This window comes from Clarias gariepinus, chromosome 12 (genome assembly GCF_024256425.1).
Source record: "Clarias gariepinus isolate MV-2021 ecotype Netherlands chromosome 12, CGAR_prim_01v2, whole genome shotgun sequence".
NCBI lineage: Eukaryota > Metazoa > Chordata > Actinopteri > Siluriformes > Clariidae > Clarias > Clarias gariepinus.
The window spans coordinates 18,684,605-18,710,291 of NC_071111.1; the positions used below are offsets into that span (position 1 = coordinate 18,684,605).

Consider the following 25,687-nt stretch of genomic DNA (forward strand, 5'->3'; position numbering starts at 1 on the left):
ACTCTGGCGCTGGTCTGCTAGGGCAGCTAAAATGATTACAGACACTTAGCAATATGCACAACATAATGCATTATTTTATTGCAAGTAACTATTAGAATAAAGGTTAATAATGGAAAGCAAATGGACAGCAAGCCAAGTATTTTTTGCATTCTACACCCTACCTCAACCTATATGGAACCCGGAGTTATCATCTACTGTTGTGGTGAAACCAATATAACCCATGAAGAACTGTGCACTTTGAGATGCTTTTCTGCTCACCGTGGCCATGCACAAAGATTGTTTATAATATTCTGGCTCCCCTGTCAGCTCAAATCAGTCTGATCATTCTCCTTTGAGCTCCTTCAAAAAAATTTTTTTTGTTTGTTTGTTTTTTTTTTCACATTATTCTGTGCTTCTGAAATAATCAAGCCAGCCCATCCGGCACCAAAAACTGTGCCACAGTCCCAGTCACTGAGACTGCTTTTTAAACATTAACGCTAAAGCTCTTTATCTGTATGTGGAAGACTGACTTATTGCATAATTTTATGTATAAGCAGGAGCACAGTATTGTTTTTAGATAGCTACTTTAAAAAAACACACATATTTATGTATATATATATATATATATATATATATATATATATTATGTATAATTTTTTTGAGAAAATACAATAGACACGTACCATACAGTAGCTTTGCATTTCAACTGCTCTACATGGACTTATCCGTTATGTAAAATGAGAGAAGTGTTGCCAACAGAAGTGACAGTTACAGTACAGTATTACAGTACAGCTATAGGTCGAACGTAAAGGAAGTTGAGACTAATATTTTCTTCTCTTTTTATTATACTGTACATATAACTAACAGTGCAAAAAAACAATAATATGCCATTTTTGACTCATGGATGAAAAAAAGTGAGAATATTCCATCATTTAGCCAGTTCTGTGGTGTGGACACATAAAAAGATTAAATTTGAAACCACTAATTAGTTTCACTGACACATGGGAATAAAGAAATAATGGGGGGAAAAACAGGAAGAAAATAGGATGAAAAAAAATAATCAAGGATGTGTTTTTGTTCATAAAGTGGTTTCCCTAATTGCCAGGGTAGAATACCAAAATCCAGTTCATTTAAAGGCAACTTACAAAGGTGAATGTGACAATTTTGAAGGCACTCGGAGTCAATATACCAGTATGAGGCCAGGATGAGGTAGAAGAAAAAGGAGCTGTTTTGGCATAGCCATTATTTATGGAACAGTCTTTATGGAACCAGAAAAAGAACACTTTCCCTACAAACAGATGTGATTTAGATGAAAAAAAAAAATGCTCAAAGTAAAAAGTTAAAAAAAGGGGGGGGGGGGGGGACTTTTATGACTTGATAAAATACCTGTATAATTAGATGTTCTAAAACACACAATTTAAAAATAACTGACTTTATAAAAGATGACCGAAATACATATAAGGATAATAATAATAATAATAATAATAATAATAGTAATAATAATAATAATAATAAACAGCCTGTGTGTACAGAGTAAGAAGTTTAGTTGAATTAGCAATTAGTTAAGCCCTTAGTGGTTCAAGTTTTTTCCTACTTTCTACATCTTACTTTAAATCCTAATTATTTATGTTACATTTAGACTTTCACCACCCAAATAAAGTTACCCCTGGAAAAGCCACATCTCAACTTAGACTTTTGTGAAAAACCCACATTTGGGAAAGAACAAAAGCTGATTCCAGGAACCACAATAACAAAAAAAAAAAAAAACACAAAGAAAAGATCCACCCTGGATGCTTATACCGAAATATTTTTGATGTGGGTAGCGTTTCTGGTGAGGATTTCTTGCTTGGTGCTGTATTTTTACTATTCAAATGAGAGGCTCTGTTCAGATTTGGTGCTCTAAAAGGATTTAATTTGTCCAGTTAAAATAGTGTTTAAAACTCAAACATTATGGACATCCATTACTTCCCAAGTTGGACACTAAGTTCCAGGATGCAATGCAGAGACAGACTGAAGTCTGACACCAACACAGATTGAATAGTTAGGAACCTTGGTATTAGGATAGGCAGAGGATACAGGTGAGGAAGTGGAAGAGCTAGACAAGATAAAGCGCTGTTCCACTACTATAGAACTGAAACAAGACTGACTCCCAATTGTGCCACTATCGATGGGAAGTTGCATTGTGGGTAATATGGGTTAACCAAAATAAAAACAAAATAATGTCAGAAAAAAAAAAAACATTTGAACCAAAGAAATAAAACTTAATTCTAAACCGTACTTGAATATGACGAGATATTAATTTTTATTTTGATAATGATTTTTTTTTCTTTAAGGCCAAACCTGTGTAATTATACAGTCGAAGCTGTCAGACCTGAGAGCATTTGTGCATAAGTCAGATTTCCAGATTTTTTTTGACACAAAGGGATATGAGAGAAACTGTTTTCCATCATGAGCTCTTGAAGCAAAGTCCTGCCTCTTATAAGGCAGGTCATTCATTATATCCATTATATACTCAGTGTCAATTGCTTTTCTTTTATACAATACCCTTTCAGCCAAACCATGGTCCATGTGCTTGTGCAAGAAGAGTAAAGTGTGACTTTTCCATCTAGTCAAAATTCAAATCAGTCATCCATCTGACCGAAGCAGAAGTGTGAGAATTGTAAGGGTGGTAAGAGCAATGGTGTTGCTGGGCAGCAGGGCAGAACTGTGGTTCTCAGGATTTCTCACTTCAGGTAATGGACACGTGGGCTTTGCTGCCACAACAACTGTAGTGCTGGCACGTTTCTGAAGCTGAAAGTTGTGTGTTAAAGCGGTGAATCTGTCCGGACCATACGGCACTGACACAGTCTCTGTGAGTGGCTCATATCCTGGGTGTGTCACCTGCAAAGACGTGTTTAGATAATTATATTGTTGTCAAACGGGATCACTACTCACACACAAGTGTCTGGTAAATGTAGTAGTAATAACTAAGCCAGTTATGACTATATTAAAAAATTATTTTAATTATTTGTCAAATTTAGAAACACACTGGATACACCACTATTAAATAAAATAGCAAAAAAGGAATGTCATGAATAAAAATATGCATGTTTCATTACTCCTTATGTAAGCTTTAGGATAGTGTTTGTAAAAAAGGAGTGAGTCCAGGGATGCAACTGGATATAGTATATACATTGTTAGGAATAAAAAGATCTTGTGTTTCTAAGGATTCTCCTGGGAGGAGCACTACCTTTTCTCAAAAAAGCTAGCCCACACATGGTATCTGGAGATATGCATAAGGACTTTGGGTTATGTGGAACAAAAACACAAAGTTTTTATTTTATCATTTCGACATCTGCAGTATGAACTCTCCAACTAAACACCTACTGATACATACTGTACAGTTGTACTGCATTTTATCCCCAGTATCTACACTGGGCCTAAATATGCACTGCACATCATACTATATAACACACAACATCATATACCATTAAACATTCTGCTCAAAATGCCAACTGTACATTTTTTTCTTGCTTGAATATAAAAAAAAAAAAATCTTTGCCAGTATTTCTTTTTTGTTCCCTTTTCTGAACAATATACAGTATATACTGTACAAAGCATGTTCGTGATCTGCTATACGAACATGCTTTGTACTGTATACTGTATTGCTATAGTTTTTACTGTTGGGTCAGTTAATATATTGTTCTCTTTAGCCTCATGTGGCCACTTTCTCAGGGAGGAAACTTTAGTTTCCTGATTATCTGGCCTGCACTCAACTCTGTTTGACAATTAAGTAATTCCCTGATTCCGTTTCTTTCAGTCCACCATAGCCAAAGACCACTTCGTCTACCTCCTACACATCCACGCTTATTTAAACTGCACATAATTCGTCCGATCTGCCAGATCTGACCCCTTTATGTAGACTGTGTGTGTGGCTCTTAGCCCAGGGTGTGAATTGCCCACTTTGCTTTAAGTGCTTTTTATTTCTTACCGCGCCTCATTTCCTGGAGTAAGCGAGAAGAAAACAGAACCATTTTCACGGAGCCTGGCATAAAGTGAAAAGTCATGGGGCCAGATTCTTCCGACATTCACTTAGTAAAGTAAAGGAGGGAATGTGACCTAGAGATCGACATCCATCTAAATGAGATGGCTTAACTCATGGTGTAAATATGTTGACACTAAATTCCAGAACAGTGCTCGATGTTTAACTCTAGTCACCAGATGATTGTGAGTTCCAGCCCCATATTACAGGACAGCAACTTTTAGGCAAATTCCTACACCCAAGTCATAGCTACAAGTCAATAGTTTATATGCCCAGACCCTTTGCAATAATTTTTGATACTTCCAAATTGTATCAATCACATATATGCATGTACTGTACAGTGTTGCTATAATAATGATGCTCGAAAAAGTTTAAAATTAACACTTGTTCTTACCGTGATGGTGTAGTTTCCTGGCAGCAGCAGTCTGAAATACTCTCCATTGCGATCTGTTTTGAATGGACAAATGTTCCTCCTCCCCTCTACCTCCACAGAGGCATTTTGGACTGGAGTTCCTTTTGAGTCAAGCACTCGACCTTTTACACCTAACAGGCAAAATACATAGAAGAATTTTTACTTGCGTTTAGATATTAAGAAAAAAATCCAGCAAAGATGATTCAAACAAGCAGTGAGAAGGTTTATCCAATTGAGATAGAAGAAATTATGTAATTTTTTATTAATTTAATTGTACTAGAAAACAAATTATGCTAACATAGAGATGACATAATACTGTATGTCGTAGTAGCAGATGGTTAAAGTAAGTACTGTATGAGTGGAAAGCTGTAATTTGAGTCAAAGAAGATATGTTCCACTTGAGTCATTCCTGCTGAAGCCATGCAATTTAGTCGCTGACATAAAATGTAATCTTCCCACTTTCACAAGCTTAAATTAGGACTGGATCTGTGGAGCCGACCTAGTGCCCTTGTCTAGACACAGTGTAATGCAATATTCCCAGGACCTTGTTTGTCTACATACAGCAATGTTACACAACAGCATGGTGTTTTTTTTTTTATTTAGCTTATCACAAGGTGTGCATTAACTTCATATAACAGGACAGAACAGCTGTAACATACATGAATTATACATTTAAATCAATATACTGTAGTAGTTCACAATATAACAAATATGTTGTTGTTTCTTTAGTCATACAGTTATGACAAAGGAATACTCCATATAATAACAATAATAATAATAATAACAACAACAACAACAACAACAATAATGATAATGATAATAATAATACCAATTACCAATTATATATATAAAATCTAGTGCCACATACGAAAGTGACTTAGGTCTGACCTGAAAAAACATTAGATTTGTGTATTCAGAAAAAAAAAAAATCAGTGTATGTGTCACATTAAGGTACAATATTAGATTTGGTAATGTGAACAAAGCCGTAAATACTATATGGGTGTCATTATCTACGTTCTGTGTTTTGCTTGGTGTGTGTACTACCTAGATGTACTTGTTGCATGTAGTTCAGAAGTGCAGGCTTGTTGGCCTCCCACATCTCTGGCAAGTCACGTTCAGGAGGGAACTTACAGCAAGACAGCTCTAGTGTGATCTCTAAACACTGAGCCCAAACATAATTGTAGTCCTGCATCCCACCTGAAAGACACCATTCATATATACAGTATATATAAATCAAACAGTTCCAGATTGTGAACATAAAACATCCAAGCCCACTAAAGACACCAGACAGGACACGTGTAGCAGAGCTAGCACTTTATTAGAATGACGAGAATTTCACTTCCTTAGTCTTTCACAGTCTTATCATTTTGATTTATACGCATTCACATTTCATACAAACTTAAATAAGTCTTTTGATTCTGTAAAGTATGGAATATAATAGGGCCAAAATTCCTCAATCTGCTATGAAGAGGAAGTTCAATTTAATTCAATTCAATTTTATTTGTATAGCTCTTTTAACAATTGACGTTGTCGCAAAGCAGTTTTACCTATGAAAGTATATTAGTGCCAAAATTCCTCAAAGCAAAATAGCAGGTTGAATTACATGAAAAAAAACTGAAAAAAACATGTTGCAATAAAAATGTTTGAATTTTTCTGCATTGCAATTTGATCTGAATAAAAAAAAACGTAGAGCATTTACAATGTTTGAAGACTGTGCAGTCTACTTCTCCGAAACTACTTACCGATCGGAACGCAGCCCTCTTAACTAACAGGCCGGGTTGCCAGTTGCACAATAAAGTGTGAAATGTGGTGAAATATGTTAAAATCCCGCCTCTGCTGTAAACGCTATATTCAAAGCAAAGCCAGCGCTGTTTCATTCACACGCGAGAGCGATGGGTTTCCCGCCCCTGAGCTCGGTGATGTTACAGTCACATTCAGTAACCAGAGGGGATTAATTTCCTCAGCAGCAGCAACAACAACATACATGCTGTTTACACTTTGTTAAATTTATATTGCTGATAAATAAAGGTAAACACAAAAACTTTGTAAGTAAGAAAAACGTAAAGTGTGGATAGTACGGTTTAATGTCAGTCTGATTAAAACATAATATAAATGAATTATATAAATTATTTTATGCAACGCAATTACAACATTTCAGTTTCAGTTTAATATTAAGTATGGTCAAGTATAAGTCAAGTCTTCATGTAGTTATTTGAACAGTTAGTAGGATATACTGTATGTATGTGTTAGTGTTTCATATGTGTGTGTATGAGTGAAGTTTGATTTAAACCCTATACAGCGCCTCATTAATACCTGTGAGTTTGTCACATATAACATTGTACATCAATGGCTGCACTGCAATTAACCCCATTTCTCTTTTTTATTGTAATTTATATTTATTATAGTTATATCCTTTTTATATATCTAGCTTTTGTTCATCATTGCACTAGTAATTTTGATCAGTTCCCACATTACCCTCTGTATACTAACTGCATACTGACTGTATGTAAGATATACTGTACAGTGTGAAGTCTATAACCTGTCTTACTGTTACTGTCTCTATTGCTGTTGGATATCTGGGATTTCCTTCGGGATCAATAAAGTATCTATCTATCTGTCTATCTATGTGTCTTTATTCTGTCTTGAATTGTCCCTATCAGTTTTTTTGCCCAGACTTCTGCAGTTACTCTGGTGTCACTCGCTGAACCTGTGCTGTTTGACTGCTTTCTAAATTTGTTTCTGCTGCTGTACAGAATTTTTCCACAGACTGTAACATTACCGAGCTCAGGGGCGGGAAACCCATCGCTTTCGCGTGCGAATGAGAGAACGGCTTGAATATAGCGTTTACGACAGAGGGGGGATTTTAACACATTTAACACTTTATTGTGCAACTGGCAACCCGGCCTGTTAGTTAAGAGGGCTGCGTTCCGATCGGTAAGTAGTTTCTGAGAAGTAGACTGCACAGGGAGCAGGAAGCACACTTTAAAGTACACTGCGGCACGGACAGCAGCAATCGGCTCTCCACAGCTCTTCCTGTGATATCCCGGATGTGAAGACCTGAATTTTAGCGACTTGAATTTTATTATCTGGATTTTTGCAACCTGAATTTGTAAGATTAAAAAATAATGAAGATTGTATTTTTAACACTTAAAAATATTTTTGAACTGCAATTTAGTAACTTGAATATTTTTGCATTAAATTTTGCATTAAACAACCATAATAAATTGCAGTGGCAAAAATTTCAAACATTGTAAATGCTCTACGGATTTTTTTCAATTCAGATTAAATTGCAATGCAGAAAAATTAAAACATTTTTACTGCAACACATTTTTTTTCAGTTCATGTAATTCAACCAGCTATTTTGCTTTGAGGAATTTTGGCACTATTCTGCTTCCATAGTAAAGCTGCTTTGCGTAAACGTCAATTGTTAAAAGAGCTATACAAATAAAATTGAATTGAATTGAACTTCCTCTTCATAGCAGATTTCAGATTATAGATATCATAGATCTTGGCAGTTAACTCAGAGCCAAATGGGTATTGTTTGAGGTTGTCCCACGTGCTCCTGCTCTTATCTGTGTGGGACTTCTGAGGTCACTTTCTCAGCCTGGGGCAAAAACCAAGAGATGAAGCAAAACCCACATTGGGAACACAGTCAGTAATGCAAGACAAGCATGGTGCAAATAACATTTAGCATACCTAAAACTGGGGAGTGGATGTACACTGGAGTGGTGAATGGGTTACGGGTGGGAGCAATCAGAATGCTTGCTGTAGGAAAGCATGGGTGTGGATTTAGTCTGGAGATTCTGCAAGATGGAGTCCCCGGTGATTTGAGTGTTTTGTAACATTACACATTTAAATTCTGCTACATATTTCATGCAAACTAAAATTTTAAAAATTTACTTGCTTTATTAAAATACGAGGAATGAAAAGTATTATTTTTGCATATATTTGGTTTCTCTTTTTTTAAGTGAAATGTAGCTTGGTTGTAGGGAGGTGCAGACATTCAGCGGTTTTGATGACACTCAAAGAGATTAAGATTTCTGAAATAATTTAAGTAAACCTCATTATCCAAAATTACTCGTATTCTCTTAGAAGTTTAAAAGTGATAGCTAAAAAGCTAAGGTGTAATAGCTTCAAAGTCAAAACAGGACTTTTAATAACAGAATACAGTTATGAGAGTAAAAACATCCTTTATTTCTCTACAAAATATAAATTCCCTGCTACAGTACACTAATGTTCTTATCCCAGTTTTTCACTACCATCAAGAAACTCCTTTAATGGCCCACACATTTTGAAATGGCTTGGAGGTCAGGACAGAAGGGGGTTGTAGCGATAATCCCCAGGGAAGTTCCTGTAACATGCAAGTGGTTCCTGTGAATGATTGTGTGTACAGTTACTACTGACATCTGTTCTGAAAGTTGGCAACAAGTTATCAGTCAATTTTTAAGGATCAGAAATTACACTTGCCGAATGTTCTTGAGAAGACTGCAGTGGGCTTTACAGATATATACGGGCTTTTTTAAAACATTTCAAATAATTAAATGTTTTCAAAACACTCGTAAATCAAAGCGAATTTTGCCGTAAGAAGTAATGAAAACTCGAATTACTCATTCCACAGCCCAAAAAATAAATAAATAAAAATAATCTATATTAAAATATAAAGTAAAAATAAAACAAATTAATCTGCACTTTACCTTTTAAAAAAGTAAAAATAAATCCCGACAGATAAGTGTTTCCGTTTATGCGTGCAGACACTGTGTGTGTGTGTGTGTGTTTGTGTGTGTGAAGCTAAAGTAAGAAGAGAGGAGAAATTAGCCCCTCCCCTTTTTTGTCTTACACAGAGACCCTTCCTCCTCTCTTATTTGAGTTTCACACACACACACACACACACACACACACACACATTAACGGAAAGACTAACAAAAAAATTTGCAAGAAACATTGCTAATAACTCTTGCGTGAGCGCATTCTAACAAAATCACAGCTGTAAAGTAAAAAATAAAAAATAAAAAACCTGTAATTTACCTTTAAAAAAAAGAATTGCGACAGAGCAGTGTTTCTGTGTAGAACAGAAAGTTTGTGTGTGTGTGTGTGTGTGTGTGTGTGTGTAAAGGCACGAGGAGAAAATGGGGGAGGAGGTGTGTGAAGGTGAGAGGAGGTGTGTGTGTGTGTGTGTGTGTGTGTGTGAGAAGGGGCACAGTGTCAAATTACGCGTGCGCACACTTAACAGCATGCTGACCCAGTTTAAGAAAATAGATCTTTAACCTCTCTAATTAGACTTTCTTTTGCTTTACACACGCACTGTACACACACGTGTGTTATAAGAAACAGTAAATGCACGCTGTACACACACGCATACAAACACAAAATAAAAGATATTTTACGCGCACACACGTTCATTCTCCAAGTCAAAATAATTTTTTAATCTTTGCTTGTCTCACAGAACACTCGCAATCCGAGGTTCCACTTTAATATTCTCTCATAAAGTTATCAAACACAATCTGTGAACATTGTGCTAAATGCAAAAAGAGAAGATATTGCCTTGATATACTGTACTAGTGGTTTATACACAACTTAAAAAAAATCAAAATGAGAATCGCATACCTTTTAGTGGATACCAGCTGTAGCCATTAGTGATGCCGTCTGGGAAATCATTAAATCCTTGATCATAGCATTTGTTTCCCTTTTGCATGGTCGCATGGTTATTTGAGTACGTCTTGGCCAGGTGGACAAACACATCATCATCTGGAGTGATACTGGACTCCTCCTGCAGCTCACTGCCTGTAAAGATCAAACAGAGCGTATAACATCACAACACCCCAAAACAAAAACAATTGATTGAAGAGTAACAAAAATGCATTTTCAGGGTTTCATCTACAGGCAGGCACAAAAAGTACTACTACTGTAAAAACTATACTTCTGAACAATTTATTTATGTTATATTTCTTTTTACAAATTGATGACAAATTGATTGATGATTGATGATGATGATGATGATGATGATGAAGCCCATAATGAAGAGTTACTGTTCCCACCCTAAAGTTGGTTATATTCCAATAACAACGACATTACACTTTCAATTATGAGGGATGTTCAAGTCATACTGGAATTTGTGATGAAACTTCTTATAAATAAGGTTGTTAAACAGATTGACATTTTTAGAAGACTTTAGGCACAGCATGGTGATTCCTGCCTGATCCTTAAAAATCGTCGATTATCTTGCGGAAGAGACGCATCTGTCTGTGGGAACCGTACCCACAATCATTCACGATCACTGCTTGCACATCACAGGAATTCGTCTGGGAGTTATTGCCACATATGCCAAACAGTCCTGACCTCATTCCAAGCCATTTCCACATGTTTGGGCAATGGGAAGAGTTCCTGGAAGGCCAACATTTCAGACGTGAAGCAGGCAGTCTGATCATGGCTACTGAGAAAACTTTCTACCTTGATGGTATCCAGACACTAGTGACACCTCATATACTGAAAACAACCCTGTGAAATTGGATGGATTGCCAGATGTTTGGGCCATTAAAGGAGATCCTGGGAGGCCAGAGATTCAGAGTGCAATCGTGGCTCTGATGTACTGAGAACCCTTTCGACCTTGATTGTATACAAGCACTAGTAAAATACTGGTATGAGCGTGTTAAAGACTTAAAACGGGGTTGAGAAAACTTCAGCATATCAACATTTACACACTTTTTGACCAATCACAATCCCAGAACTCAGCATTTAACAGTGATGTTTTATATTAACTAATAACAAATGATCGTCAGAATGTGCCCTGTGTTTACTGTCACTAACCTCCGTTACTGTTGTCATAGGGGTAGCTGGCCACCACTGCCCCCCCATGGAGGTTAGCAGAGAGGACAAATGACTCTGTCTTCAGCCACTTCATCACAGCCTCCACCTCCTTTTCTATCTCCTGTTCACTATTACCAACGAATGCATCTGGGAAGTTTCGGTTTAGGTCCACACCATTTTTATTGAACCTGTGTGCAGAGCAATCAGGAAATACATTAGCATATTGCTGCATAATGTTGTACACATTTCTCTCCATTCTTGCTGGAAGAGCGAGTGTGTCTCTTTTAGCTCGAGGACACATACTCGGGTCAAGTGTCCATTATGGAGGCTGTTCAGTGCAACATAATAGCGCACAGATTCAACTGTTAAAAAAAATATATATTGAAAACATTACACCCGCCCAGAATATGAGCACTGTTTATGAAGTCCCCTGTGATTTTCATGCCCTGGATCTAGGACTATTTTTATCCATTACATTCAGCATCTCAATTCCCCACCAAATAAATGTTTTTTTGGGAAATTACAGCAGTTGCCAATGTGTGATAGGTGTTGGATGTAATTACAGTACAAGACAAGCAAAAACACAGTATGGGATTTTTCTTTTTCATTTTTGCATGTTGCCAGATGTAAGTGAATTTGTGCACACCAGCATTATGGTTCTGTTTCAGCTGTAAGAACCTAAAAAAAAGTAATCAAAAGCTTTAGAGAGCTTTAATACTGTATGTAGCTTAGATGTTTAAACATGTCCAGCTTTTATAAATTATGGCTTCAAATATAATTACATATATTTAGGCAATATCACACAAGAGGGAGTGCTGTTGTGCTGGATATCAGCATGACTGTGATGAGCCAGGGGCAAAACTGGTTTTAAATTCTTTGTGGTACTTTGCAGCCAAATACAGCCTTGTGTTAGAAGCTAGCTAGGAGTGAACGACTTAGGAACAATTACTAAGGAGACAAAGTTGACAAACGTTACCAGATGTGTTTTCCTGTTAAAACTGCTTCAGTGACTGGTTTTGAATATAATGTAGGTATTGCCAAGCGGTTGTTCTCTCCTCAGTATGGTGCATCGTATTGACCCACACTGATGACCAACAGTGTAATTAACGGTTATTAGAACACCTGATACTCATAGTTTAACACCTCAGTGCTGTTACAGTCTATTATCACCACTAGTGGAAGGGCTCTTATTTATTCAGATTACTTGGTCAGAATTAACTTTTGTATAATATATGGTACAGAACTAACTTAAAAAATAGCAATGCAATTAAAATACAATTCTTTAAAACACAGAGCACCAAAGGCTCTGACGCAAGTAACCCATGTGAGACTGATTAGCTGTTTACAGCATTGCTGTGATGGACACAGTGAGGTAATCCCACTTAATTCTTAGCACTAAGCTTCCTAAGCAGCTCTGTTTAAAAGTGCTGTGCTCTGAGATTCCTATAATGAACCCTAATGTGATGTGTTGCTGTAAACTGTTACTGTGGTAAGTCCAGCAGCTTGAAGTAAATTCATTTAAGATACTTAATAATGGGGCATAATTAATGCAATATGCTGAGAAAAATAAATAACAAGAAACACATGCAAACATTCATTCCATTTGATAAAAAGAGGGGGTTGGGGGCAATTAATTTCTTGGGTGGTCATGAAATAAAATTAGCTACGAGAAAAAAACAAATAAAGTAAACTGAATTTGTAGCATATTTTAGCGGTCCTGTTTTTTGTTTATTTAGTTTAATGGTTCATTATTGTACTCATAATACAGCTAATTCTTAGAAAGCCAAAAGGCCAATAACCTTCAAAAGTCTGATTAGTTTATTTCTAAAATTCCCCTATTTATGCATTTATTTATGTGCATTATTATGATGGCATTTGAAGAGCAACTTTTTATAATCACTGTCGTTTGCAAATGTGATGTTTGAAAGCTTTATAAACATGACAAAATGCAGATGCATGAAATAATGTTCTCCAGGGACCAAACAAAAACATAGTTTTGGCACTTTTTGCATTGTTCTTTTCTGGTTGTTTATAGAAACACAGCACTAAAAGTCCTCACAGTCCTCCACAAAAAGCCAGCATAAACATTATATAATAAAAAAAGACATTTATTACCATTGCTGGTTATGTGTTAACTTATAATTAGGTTAAGAAGTAAATGAATGACCATTTAATTTAAAATTATTGTTCATCTTTAATATAGGATTATTATACAGTACAGTATATGACATGGGTAGCTCCAAATGCACACACATTAGCTTAACTTTTGTTTTCAAATACTTACATTGTGTTGTATGTTTTTATGTAGTCTTAAGAAAAAGCTCTCCAGGCTTCCTGAAGTGCTTTGGCTCTTATTTTTGTCTCTCATTTTTAGTCCAGTCCCTCGATCTGAGCCGTTTTAGAGAAATACTTTTTTGTTAAAAATAAAAACCATGTAACTTAAGGCAAGAACCAGTGAGAAACAGGTGCTGATTATGATAGGTGATCAGGACGGGTGATCAGGACGGTGGTTAGTCTACTGTTGATGCTGAATGCTGGGTGGTTGGAACAGACGAGAGGGGAAATGAGGCTGCTGCTGAGGTTGTTACATAAACAACCAATTTTTTAATTATATCTTTGCAGCCTGTCGCAGTAAAGCATTTGTCCCTATTCATTCAGTTTAATATACATGATTAAATTAAATTAAATTACATTTGAAGAAATGTGACTTGAGACTTTTGCACAGGACTGTATAATTGTGCAAATATGTTTAATTGCTTGAGTAATACTCATGTGAAATTATACTTTATATGAATATCCCATTTAAACAAACCTTTAAAAAAATAAAAGATACAAATAGTTTAATGCTAAAATTGATTTTTTTTAAACTTCCTATACTATTTGTTTCCTTCTTTTCAAATAGACCCACATTTAAGTAGGTAACCACACATCCCTAGATGTAAAAATTCCAAAGACACTTTTTTTTCAGTGTGAATGAGAGGGTGGACTGTCCCCGAGACCAACAGCTAGGAATCTCGAAATCCCCCGTCTGTTAACAGAACTATTGCGTGATTTAGAGAAAAGAGTGTCATGACCTGGTCTTTTTCTTGTTGTTCAAAGATCTGTTCTGAACAACCCTCTCATTCTTTCCTCAGGCGAGCTGTGGCTCTTGAAACCACTAAAGGAAAGTTTACAAAGTATAAATAATGTATTAATAGCCAAATTTTACGCTCAAAAACGTGATAAATTCTAGTGTATACATTTCTTTAATAAATGATGTGTCTATTCCGTTCACGTCTGTTTATATAGCATTTGCTTTATTAATGCTTAAAACAATCACACACACTTTTAGTTTAAAAAAGTAAAAAACTTATGTTATTAAGTTAAACATACTGTATTAGGCGAGAATATACAAGTAACACTATTAACATAAAAGCAATAGTAAGCTATTTTGTGTTGGCAAATAACTAAAACATTAATTATGATTATAAAATGGAATAATTAAAAGGTTATAATTAGAAAATCATCTAAAATTAAATAAATATAAGCAGTGGTTTTGAAATTTATTCTGTAGATTGCGATATACTCTACGATTCCTCTTGTTATACTACATCTGTAGCACTAATTTACAGATGGATCATTTTCAAAGGGCTTGAAGCAGAACAGGAAATATTGTATAAAAGAAAAGTATTTGGGGAAAAAAGTGCTGGACAAAACAGGACAGATTGAGACAATGTACAAGAATGGAACATGATGAGTGTGGATGTGACTGTGTTCTGTGGCTTGGACCAACTTTAGACCAACGTTTGGTCGAACCGTTCCTCTATGAAATTACAGTACTTCCACTGACCAGTGATTAGTGTGTGTGTGTGTGTGTGTGTGTGTGTGTATGCTCTCCCTTCTAGAGAGAGTCCTTTAGTGTTTATTTAAGGCAGGCTTATTTCTAAATCTTTCATCCCTTTCTTCAACTGCCAGCAGTATTTAATGTACTATTGAAAATAAATCTGACTAGACAAGATATCGTCACCACATACAAACCAAAGTCTGCAGCTGCTGAAAAGAAGAATTTTTATTTGAATAGAATCCCTTTAATAAGCATTGAATAGTCTGCTGTCAATTCGACCCGAAGTAAAAGGCCTGAGTTTTTATGCACTGGATCTGATACACACGCACACACAAGAGTTCTGTCATAAACATTAAACATCACCTCAGAGGTAATGAGAACACTTGATTGCCCTCCTATTGACTGGGCTAAGTGCTTGCCTGGACATGAGAGCTTCAGTGTATATTCGATTTGTTTTGTTTTTTTTGAAAATGTCGTAATGGAGGGCTTTTCTGAAAATCTAAACATATTCAGCACTACAGGCCTTTTGTAGCCTGGACGGTTTAATAATTCCTAATGATGCAGATTTATCATCCACTTTTATTTTATGAAGTATGAGTTTTTTGGTTTATTGCTTGTATACAGAAGAATGGATTTAAAGGCTAGGGGAAAAAGAGAGAGAGAAATGGTCATGGCAGTGTCTATGTTTATAACGGTTAGTATTTAACCCTATGTTTTATTTATTTTATTTAGTTTGGTAATTCATACTCGTTTATATAAATGACAAAGTAAAAATGTTTTATTTCACAATTCCCTGTATGACATTTTTACACTACATATTTTACAGTTTTAAAGATTTGTTAGCCACTCAATCCTGCAATTTACTCCTGGCAGGCCTGCCTATGTCCTCCATTTGACCTCTGCAGCTCATCCAGAATGTGTCTGCCTCATCAAAGTCAAAACCTTGTTGCTTGCCTACCTCTCAGCTCTAATTACACCCCGCACCACACCACGTTCCGCTCTGAATGAACTTTCTTTTGATGTCCACAAAGCTTGGCATCATCTTTAAGCATCGACTAAAGACCTATCTGTTTATTAGATATTTGGATTAATCAACCCTAGGGGAAAAAAAAAACTTAATTAGTAACCTAGTAACCCAGTGTAAGGGTATATCCAATGACGGAAACTTCAAAGCACTTTCGGAAGTCACTTTGGATAAGAACGTCTGCCAAATGTCTAAATGTAGTATAAATGTAAATGAGCAAGAGCATCAAGCATCAAGTAGGTCATACAAGTAGGATTTTTTTTTCCTTCGCAAAAAAGCACAAGCTTTGATATAGGTTTGATTGCAGGAAAGGAAAGACCATTTGCTAGTATGCATGTATTTTTGATTGTTGTGGTGATGTTAATCTGCGGCATTAGGTTGCTTTTGAAAGTTATTATTACAGAACAACATTGACTGCACGTTAAACATCCAGGAGCGTCTTACTGTATGTGCAGCGTTTGTGCTGTGGAATGCAAATGATCTGCCATTATTTTTAAATAACATGCTGCGTTCACCTTCTCATCAATTTGGCTGTCCCCATGCCAGACAGCCCCAAAACATCCACCACCATGGGATCTACAGTACCACCATGCTTTACAGTGGGGATGGTGCACTTTTAGGCCTTGTTGCCCCCACCCCCCACCCCTCTTTCTAAACATAACGTTCAATTTTGTTCATATTACTCCAAATGACCAATGGTTTGTCTAGGTCCTGTCTGGCATACCTTTCTGTGGCATGAGTGCAGTAACGGCTTTCTCCTGGCAACTCGGCCAAACAGGTCATTTGTGTTCAAGTACCTCCTTATTGAGCAGCCTGTGTTTCTTTAAAGGTGTTGCTTGTTGGTTTTTCATTGCTTACTGAACACGTCTTCTAAAAGCAGGGGGTGAAATTTTTCTTGGTCTACCTGACCATGCTTCAGTATCACCAGAACCTCTTATTTTTTTTTTTATTCATTATTGAAGTTTAACGATTTTGACTGGTGTGTGTGTGTGTGTGTGTGTGTGTGTGTGTGTGTGTGTGTGTGTGTGTGTGTGTGTGTGTCTCAACCTGTGTGTTAATAATGTGGCCACACATTCATGGATATGTAAATGTTCTTGTCTGTGTTTTTGTCACTGTTTCCAGAATCATGTGGTAGAATTAAATTAATTTTAAATAATGGAATGGAAAGAAAATAAATTCTTCTGGATACAGCTATTTGAGGAACTAAACAAACACAGCTATATGTACCTATATTGCATGTCATCGTGTTAAACCCCCTACAATGATAGACAACTGTATAGTGTTGTACAGTATATAGTAATTATGGTATTGACACTCAGCAATACTGTACATCTGCACGAATGAAGCATGACACAATTCATCCATTTTAGACTAACCGGTCACATTAAGCAGAGTTTTGGAATAGATAAAGTACATGATTGTAGTACATAATGGATAATACCTGCATGACTACTAACGTCTCGTCTGTGTCAGACATTCAACTATTATGGTTACTAGAACAAACATTAAAATAAAATCATTCAAGTTGCACATTAAAGATTGTGGGTTATCTTTGCTGGTTGTTATATACAGTATGAGCACTATCACTTTTTAATACAGAGTGATTCACTTGAAAGAGGTCCCAAATATTCTGTGATACCTCTCGCTGTGATGAAGCAATCTGAACCAAAAAGAATAAAAAAATACGCCAGATACCTTGACGTACAGTATATGTAATCGATTGCATTATGAAGTTGCACGTCACCAATTATTTTTCCGACATGAGAAGGGGTCAATCACCCCGTTGTTTCCAGTTTCCGTACCATCCTCTTAGTAACACTCTTTGAGGGTACACTATAAACACTATATTTCCTCCTAAATTCACTCTGACAACGCTTAAACGAACTGGTGACCCAATAGGTTCGCACTATGAAGACACTATGAAGACTATGAAGATAGGTTCGCTTATCACAGTACACCACCAACCCGGTGAGTAGTCGAGTGACTAAGTGAAGGGGTACGGCATTAATGGTGCCATGGCTGTCTGGTGCCTACCTTATTGGTCTGACTTAGGAGCACCCTGGCACATTGTACATTGTTTTGTTCAGATTGCTTCGTCCTTGCAAGAGTTATTACAGAATATTCTGGGCCTCTTTCATGTGAATCCCTCTGTATTACAGTATGTTCATATTTGCATCTAATACGTTTTCCATGTACAACCCTATTTAAAAGTATGCTATATGTATGAGTCGATTTTTAGCAAACAGTAAATGTGTATGTATATGATTTCAAATAAAGCTCAGTGTTCATTTAGATTTTATGAACCATCTTCTGTCGGTGATGTAAACTGCTGACACTGATTGGAGTTTGTTGTTTGTTGGCGGTTGTTTTTCAGGGGTGTAGCCACAGATGGCGGATGTGGGTGAATGGTACATAACTTATGTCTTATGTTGCTGTGCCAACTCTGACAGCAAGCTAAGGGAGTGTACGAGGCCATTGCATGTAAAAATACTACAAGCAAAACATAGCAGGACTGCACGGCATTACACTTCCCACTCTGTGTTGTTTTATCTTTCATTCTCATCTCCATTCCATCCTGCTAGTTTAAGACATCTGTTTCCCTTGCTTCATGTCATGTTTCATCATTTCTCTCTTTCTGTGAGCTGCATTTAAATACTTAGGGGCAAACATCTGCTAGCTGGAGATAGTTCTAATCCTGTATGGGGTTATACAGTATCAATGGGTAGAACATAAAGAAGTAAAAAAAAAAAAAGGCTTTAGGTCACATGATTTGCATATTAAATCATATTATCTTTGTGTAATTCAATATCCAATATAGTCATAAAATGTCTCAATGCATTTCAAACTTTTCTATTATATATTTTATTATATTTTTTATATATAAATTTATCTTTTGCCGCCTCGGGTCTGTGTGCATGGAGTTCTCGCCGTCTTGGTGGGTTCCCTCTGGGTACTCCGGTTTCCACCCACAATCCAAAGACATGCAGATTAGATTAATTTGCATTCCTAAAAATTGCTCATAATGTGTGTGTGTGTGTGTGTGTGTGTGTGTGTGTGTGTGTTCAGCAATGGATTGGCACCCCGTCCAGAATGTACCCCGCCTTTTGCCTCCTGGAAACAGGCTCCAGACCCAGTACAGGATAATGTGTGTATATAAGATAAATGAATGAATGAACTATTTTAAATGCTGACTAATGAATGAATGAGTCCTGTTTAGCAAAAAGTGGCGCACTAGGCTTTTGCATTCCATGCTTTCATTCCAATGTTTTCAACCACTTGCTTCACCCAATAAAAGTACATGTTAAAGCTCTCCTGAGGTATATTTTAAAAGAAACCACAGTTAAAAATAGGAATTAATGACAGCTATGTTATAGTTTCAAACTGCACTCAGGCAAAGCCATAGGGTGTCTGAACATGCCTGAGGGAGAGCACAGACTGGATCTTCTATCCATTACCTTAAAGATGCCTGCAACTAGTCTTTTTTTCCCATACATTTGCATAATTTGCACTCCACATGCACTGTATATATATATATATCAAACATAGTCCCCCAATGAATGCTACTAAAAGGTAAAAAAAAATAAACATAAAATTTAATAAAATAAATAAAGGTATAAAAAAGAATATATATATATATATATATATATATATATATATATATATATATATATATCAAACATAGAATTAAAAGCAGAATATAAAAATATGAAATAATATATACTTAAAAATAATATTAATAATAATAATAATAATTTTATATATATATATATATATATATATATATATATATATATATATATATATAATTCTATGTTTAAATTAAGAGTAACTAGACCGCCTACGTCACTTTTTTTCTGTGGAGAATCTTAAAAATTGGGAGGCGCACACCAAAGGAGTAAAGGGTGGATTCTCCTGGGCTTCAAATTGGCTGGAATTATGTGTATGTACTGAGCGCTTAATGGCAAAATTATACACAGCTGTATTCATACATCAGGCATACCCACACATTAAAACAAAGTTATGTTTTGAGCTGGAAAAACAAAAACCCTATTCTTATTATTATTACCACTCACTCACTCACTCTATACCGCTTTATCCTGTAGTCAAGGTTAGAGGGCCTGAAGCCTATCCCAGGAGATTTAGGGCACAAGGTGGGGTACACCCCAGTACACCAGGGTGCCAATCCATCACAGGGCACATACATATAAACACACTCACTAATTTATTCACACACTACGGGAAATTTGGGAAACGCCAGTTAACCTAATCAGCATGTCTTTGGACTGTGGGAGGAAACCGGAGTACCCAGAGGAAATCCACCGAGCATGGGGAGAACATGCAAGCTCTGTGCACACAGAGACGGGAATCAAACCCGGACCCTGGAGGTGCAAGGCGACAGTGCTAAACCTATTACTTGCTTATTATAATTACTACAAGGGCTGTAACATTTATTAACTGACATAAGTTTAATTAAACTGCACGTTGGTTGAGTAATTCTTCCTTTATTAAAAAGGTAATACTCAACATCGTTTTCATCGTAAGCCATGTATACACTACGGGTAGTTACCATCACTAAAACCAACTCTCAAATCATCTTCTTAGAAACGCCCTTTGTTGCAGTTTATGGTCCCCCACTGCGGTACAGAATGTTTACAGAGATGCCACCATTGACAAGAGCAATGTACTGTATACGGATAGATGAAGAAGTATAAAGAAGAGGAAACCGGCACTATAAACAAACCACACGTTTTGAAACAATAAAAAATGTTTTATGGTATAATTACTCAAATAGTTAAAATTATTAAATGATTATAAATTGACTGGAAGCATTTGGGCTTCCGAGATGCTAACAGTTGCTCTTTGTTGGGAACAGCGCTGTACACATCTTCGTATTTTCGACTCTTTAGTTTATGTACAGTCCAAAAAAAATCATTTCGACATCTCTGCAAATTATCCGTCACCTCCCCTCTCTGTCTTATCACGAGAATTTAAAACAGAACATCTGTGTTTAGATTGTTGCTATGTACACACTCATCATTACTGCTCCTTACCATCATGTTTTTCCGTACTGATTGTAAATTCTGTTGATTATGTTTCTGAAAACACTGGCACGATTTGCTGTGGATTTGCTATTGTGCCATTTTGTTAACAGCACAACAGCATAACAGCATTATGCAAAATCTCTGACACAACTTAAACAGCGTACATGACCTCATAACGAGAAATATCTAGGAAATGAGTCTGAATAGCAAATAGATGGAGTCTCTCTCTCTCTCTCACCTGCCCTGCGAGTATACGCAGTCCCGTGCTGATGACTCGAAGCCGTCTGGGTTCATCGAGGGCAGGATGTGTATGCGTGTGGTGTTCATCAGCTTCGTCACAAAAGGGTCACTCATATAGCTGCGGGTCAGGTAATCGATCAGCTGGAGCAGCAGGACTCGCCCCAGCACCTACACACACATACAGAACATGCAGAGAAAAAGCACAGATGGAGCAACAACAACAACAAAAAAACTTTCCCTTGCTATGCCTTAACCCCTTTACTATTATAATGCAGGAAATGTTATTCAGATCTTTAACTACTGTATACTGTCACCTATTTCATTCATCTAACAATTGATCCCCAGATCACAGTAATGTACCATAATGCATAGTGGATTTCTAGCAGCTCGTAGTGTATTTATCAGAAAGCCAACAGGTATTTCTAAGTGATGCATTTAAGTAAGGAAACAGACTTAATTCACTTTTTCCCCCTAGGTAATCTGCAATGCAATGTGATGATCGATCACAATGATGCGTTTCTACTGTCTGAATTCCGTCTAGTCTGACTTACTGTTGCTGTATAGCTCTCTAAGAGCAGTCTACGTGAGAAATATTGAACAACAGAAGGAGCAATTTAAGACATAGTCTTTTACTGAAAATGGAAAATATTGATTTGCATCTTACATCAAATATTCGATTGCAACTCAAATCCTGTCACGGGAACGACTTTCGGGAAAAGGCTTCTAAACTACCCTCATTTCTCCCTACGTATTATCTTCAACTAGACTAATGCACTCGCCTCACAACTTACACACATATACAGTACAGTACATGCAACGAAAGAACATAGATGGCAACAAAAAATTATGAATTAAATAATTAATTAATACAAATAATGAATTAACTTATTAATTAATGATAATAATAATAATAATAATAAAAACTTGCCCCTTGCTATGCCTTAACCTCTTTATTATCTATTATGTAAAACTGTGGGGTTTGCACTCATTTTGCCAGACACTATTACCCTTACAGAACAATCACATACAGTATATTACCATGGAGGTTCAGGTCAAGCCCGAATGTTTGATTGTACAGAAAAACAGAACACCGTTATGCCTTAATTTCTTGATATAATCCTCTACTGCACTAATGCATGAATCCCAGTGTTTTATTACTGCATAGATAACATCAAAGCAGAAAGGTTTCTCAAAGGTACCGTCAGTCAGTTTTACTCCTTTATTCATGAAGAATTTCACCTTCAAGTCCTGGTTTGACTTGAACGCCCCTTGTATATCGCTTGTATTTACACAAGTAAATCTCAGGCTATGTGTAGAACAATGAAGTGTGCTTTTTAGTTCTGTAATTACAATCCTTAACCTTTGGTCTGGGTTTCCACCTATCCCCTGCCATCCATACTGGGTAATTACAGGGGGAGCTCAGTGGTTAAGGCGTTGCACTGCTGATCGGAAGGTCACGAGTTCGAACCCCTGCTACCACTGCTAGTGAGACACTTAACCCCTTAAAAGGTACACTTCAAAAGTATGCACTGCGTCTTAGGAACCATTATTCTGAGTGACAGAAGACAAATGAAAGTCTGGCTCTGTTTTTGTGTCCTGACTGTGAGATCATTTCTTTTTATTACAAATCTTCAGAAATGTGAGCATAGAGTAAGCCACACTAACACATGCACACAAATACTCACATGCACACGCACACACACATAAACAAACTAATGAGTGACCTCACACCCAAATACAATTAGAAACAATGTGTGTCTGTCATCCCTGTTTACATGATCACTTTTATCTTCTTGCAGTATCACCCAAAAACTACTTTTACTAATCAAAATGCAATCAGGCACACCCGTGACTGGAGCAAGACTCATAGTGAAGTTAAAAGAAAACAATGAATGATTGAAAAACCAAGAGAGACAGGAAGAGGGGGGGGGAAACTACAACATAAAGCTACAAGAGACAATTAAGCAATCAAACAATAAGAAAGTTTATGGGACAGATATAAATAAATAAAAAAAAAAGAGATATCAAGAAGGCAAGTCATATTTAGATTTCGAAGGGCAAAAATCCAATATCCCCGTGTTGTGTCTAACATAACAACTTCCTTAGCGTCAGGACCTTTTTTGTCCACAGCCCTCATCCTAAAAGACATAAAAGTACGTAAACATCCCTGACGACTGTCTCCTGCCTGCAGGTGCTTTGTTTCACTAACAGCGGTTGTTTATACAGTTTCAAAGACACGTTATACAATCCTTCATTGATGTCTAACCTGACTATCAGGAATGATTACTGTCCTCGATGACATAATGGTTTCCTTCTCTAGGCTTAATCAGAGAAGATTAGAAAAGAGAAATATTCTGATCTTGGCAGGACATTTATACATGGCAGACTTTGTCACTGCATGTCTCCCCTGTTGGCCTTGGCAAGACGCTTGTCCTCTTTAGGGATCATACTCGGTATGTCTTATTTAAAGATATGTTTTGACAAGAGTCTGTATTGTATGTATATATGGATGTTACGCTTGTGCAATCTGCTTTGATGCTTTTAAAAGAGAGTTCATGTAAAGGTTGTGTGAATGCAAATGTGTCTGCAGGTGGGGAAAATCGTCTACAATCTAGTTTTTACAAAGTCTGGAGCTTTTAGGTGACAAAGTAAAAGATTTCCTTCTAGGTGCTGAGATTAGGTTTAGTATAATGTGTACTGTGATGTGGTTAGAATTAGGGTTACTGAGGGTAAAGGTGCCGAGATCATGCTTAGAGATAGATATCCTGAGGCTTTGGTTACTGAATATCAGGGATATGGCTATGAGATTATGCCTATGATGTCTAATCCGCTATGTAAATTTGCATACATTGTGGAGCAAGATGTACTTCATATAAATGATCATAAAAAAATTTCGGCTTTCTGCCAAAACCTGAAAAACTTGCTTTCTAGGTTTAGGCTAATTGAGGCTTTGCTAATGCTGGGTACTTAAAATCAGAATGGAACAGAATTAAATTCATTTATTTATTAAATTCATTTATCAATTACCTTTTCGTTGTCTCTAAGACAAGACAAAAATGTCCTACATCTTTTTTGAGGAAAATATATCATGCTTGTTCCAGTGTTGCATGAGAAAATCATATTTTCTAAAGACATATGGAAAATTCTTATAGACGTTTGTGAGTTTGTGAACCTGGGAGCAAAACTGCCTCCGCTAAGGATGTCATTATTTTGTCAATATCAAAGTCAACTCAAGTGGCTTTTATTGTTATCTCAACTACACAGCCTGGCCCAAAAATACTTCCTGCGCTTCTCTTCTTCCGCCGACTCTGGAATAGTGTTTTCCCCTAATTAGTTGCATTAAGAAGTGGTTTTCTTATGGCCCTGCAGCTGTTTAGTCCCAATCCTGTGAGTTCTCATCAAATTTTGTGTGTGTAGGAATGCAACTTCACCAAGTGCTTACTTGATTTCTATTCACGATTTCTTTTTGAACACATTTATTTCACAAAGTTGACGGTTTCACACTATTCTTCCGGGTTTTTAATAAAGCGTTTAAGAGGTCTTAACCCGGTTTTCCTTGGTTGTTCTCTTTGCTTGATGCAGCCAAATAATTTGTCCCTTCTGGAATTGGGACTTTTTTTTTGGCAGGTAGTGTACAGTATATACAATTCAATTCAATTTTATTTGTATAGCGCTTTTAACAATTGTCATTGTCGCAAAGCAGCTTTACACAATCAAAAGAATTATTGTGAATGTGCATGAATCAAGATGGTCAGATAGTCCCTGGTGAGCAAGCCGAGGGCGACAGTGGCAAGGAAAAACTCCCTGAGATGGTAATAGGAAGAAACCTTGAGAGGAACCAGACTTAACAGGGAACACATCCTCATTAGGGTGAAACAGAGAGCGGGAATTGTTCTGCATTTATACAGTGTGTTAGGTGTCAGGCAGTTCAGCTATAACAGTTGATTTTAATTGATGTTAATCGATTATGGAGTCCAGGTAGTTATATACAGCTGGCAATGTACACCGTGAAATGAAACAACGTTGTCTCGGGGCTATAGTGCTATAAGTGCACGAGAGCCAGCATGTGCAAACAGTGCAAGAAAGTACACTTATCACTACACAAACAATAACATAAAAAAACCCCGGAAAAATGGGAACAGCAAAAGGGGAGCAGTGTACAAGTTACTGTATAGCTGCTTAGCAACAACGATGCAGGTCATTACTGAACATTATTTAGTTATACAGTAATTTTAATCAATCGCCTGCATCTCTAAGCTCTTTTAAGTGGAAGAATGAAGTTTTTTTTAATCTCATTGTGCTGTGACATGAGCAGCGGTTCAAAACACGGCTGGCGGGCTAA

The 25,687-nt window shown here is 36.6% G+C and overlaps 1 protein-coding gene across 2 annotated transcripts in view; it reads right to left on the reverse strand.

Moving 5' to 3' along the window:
• Positions 1-1,312: 1,312 nt before the first annotated feature.
• Positions 1,313-25,687, reverse strand: part of cpm (carboxypeptidase M) — a 39,420-nt gene continuing 15,045 nt past the window's right edge. For both annotated transcript variants that reach the window (XM_053508281.1, XM_053508282.1), the window contains 6 exons: positions 21,344-21,513; positions 11,217-11,404; positions 10,017-10,193; positions 5,457-5,609; positions 4,395-4,543; positions 1,313-2,859 (listed from right to left, as the gene is read on the reverse strand). In XM_053508281.1, coding sequence (XP_053364256.1) covers positions 2,605-2,859; positions 4,395-4,543; positions 5,457-5,609; positions 10,017-10,193; positions 11,217-11,404; positions 21,344-21,513 — 1,092 coding nt within the window. In that variant the 3' untranslated portion in view covers positions 1,313-2,604. The remainder of the gene's footprint in view (positions 2,860-4,394; positions 4,544-5,456; positions 5,610-10,016; positions 10,194-11,216; positions 11,405-21,343; positions 21,514-25,687) is intronic.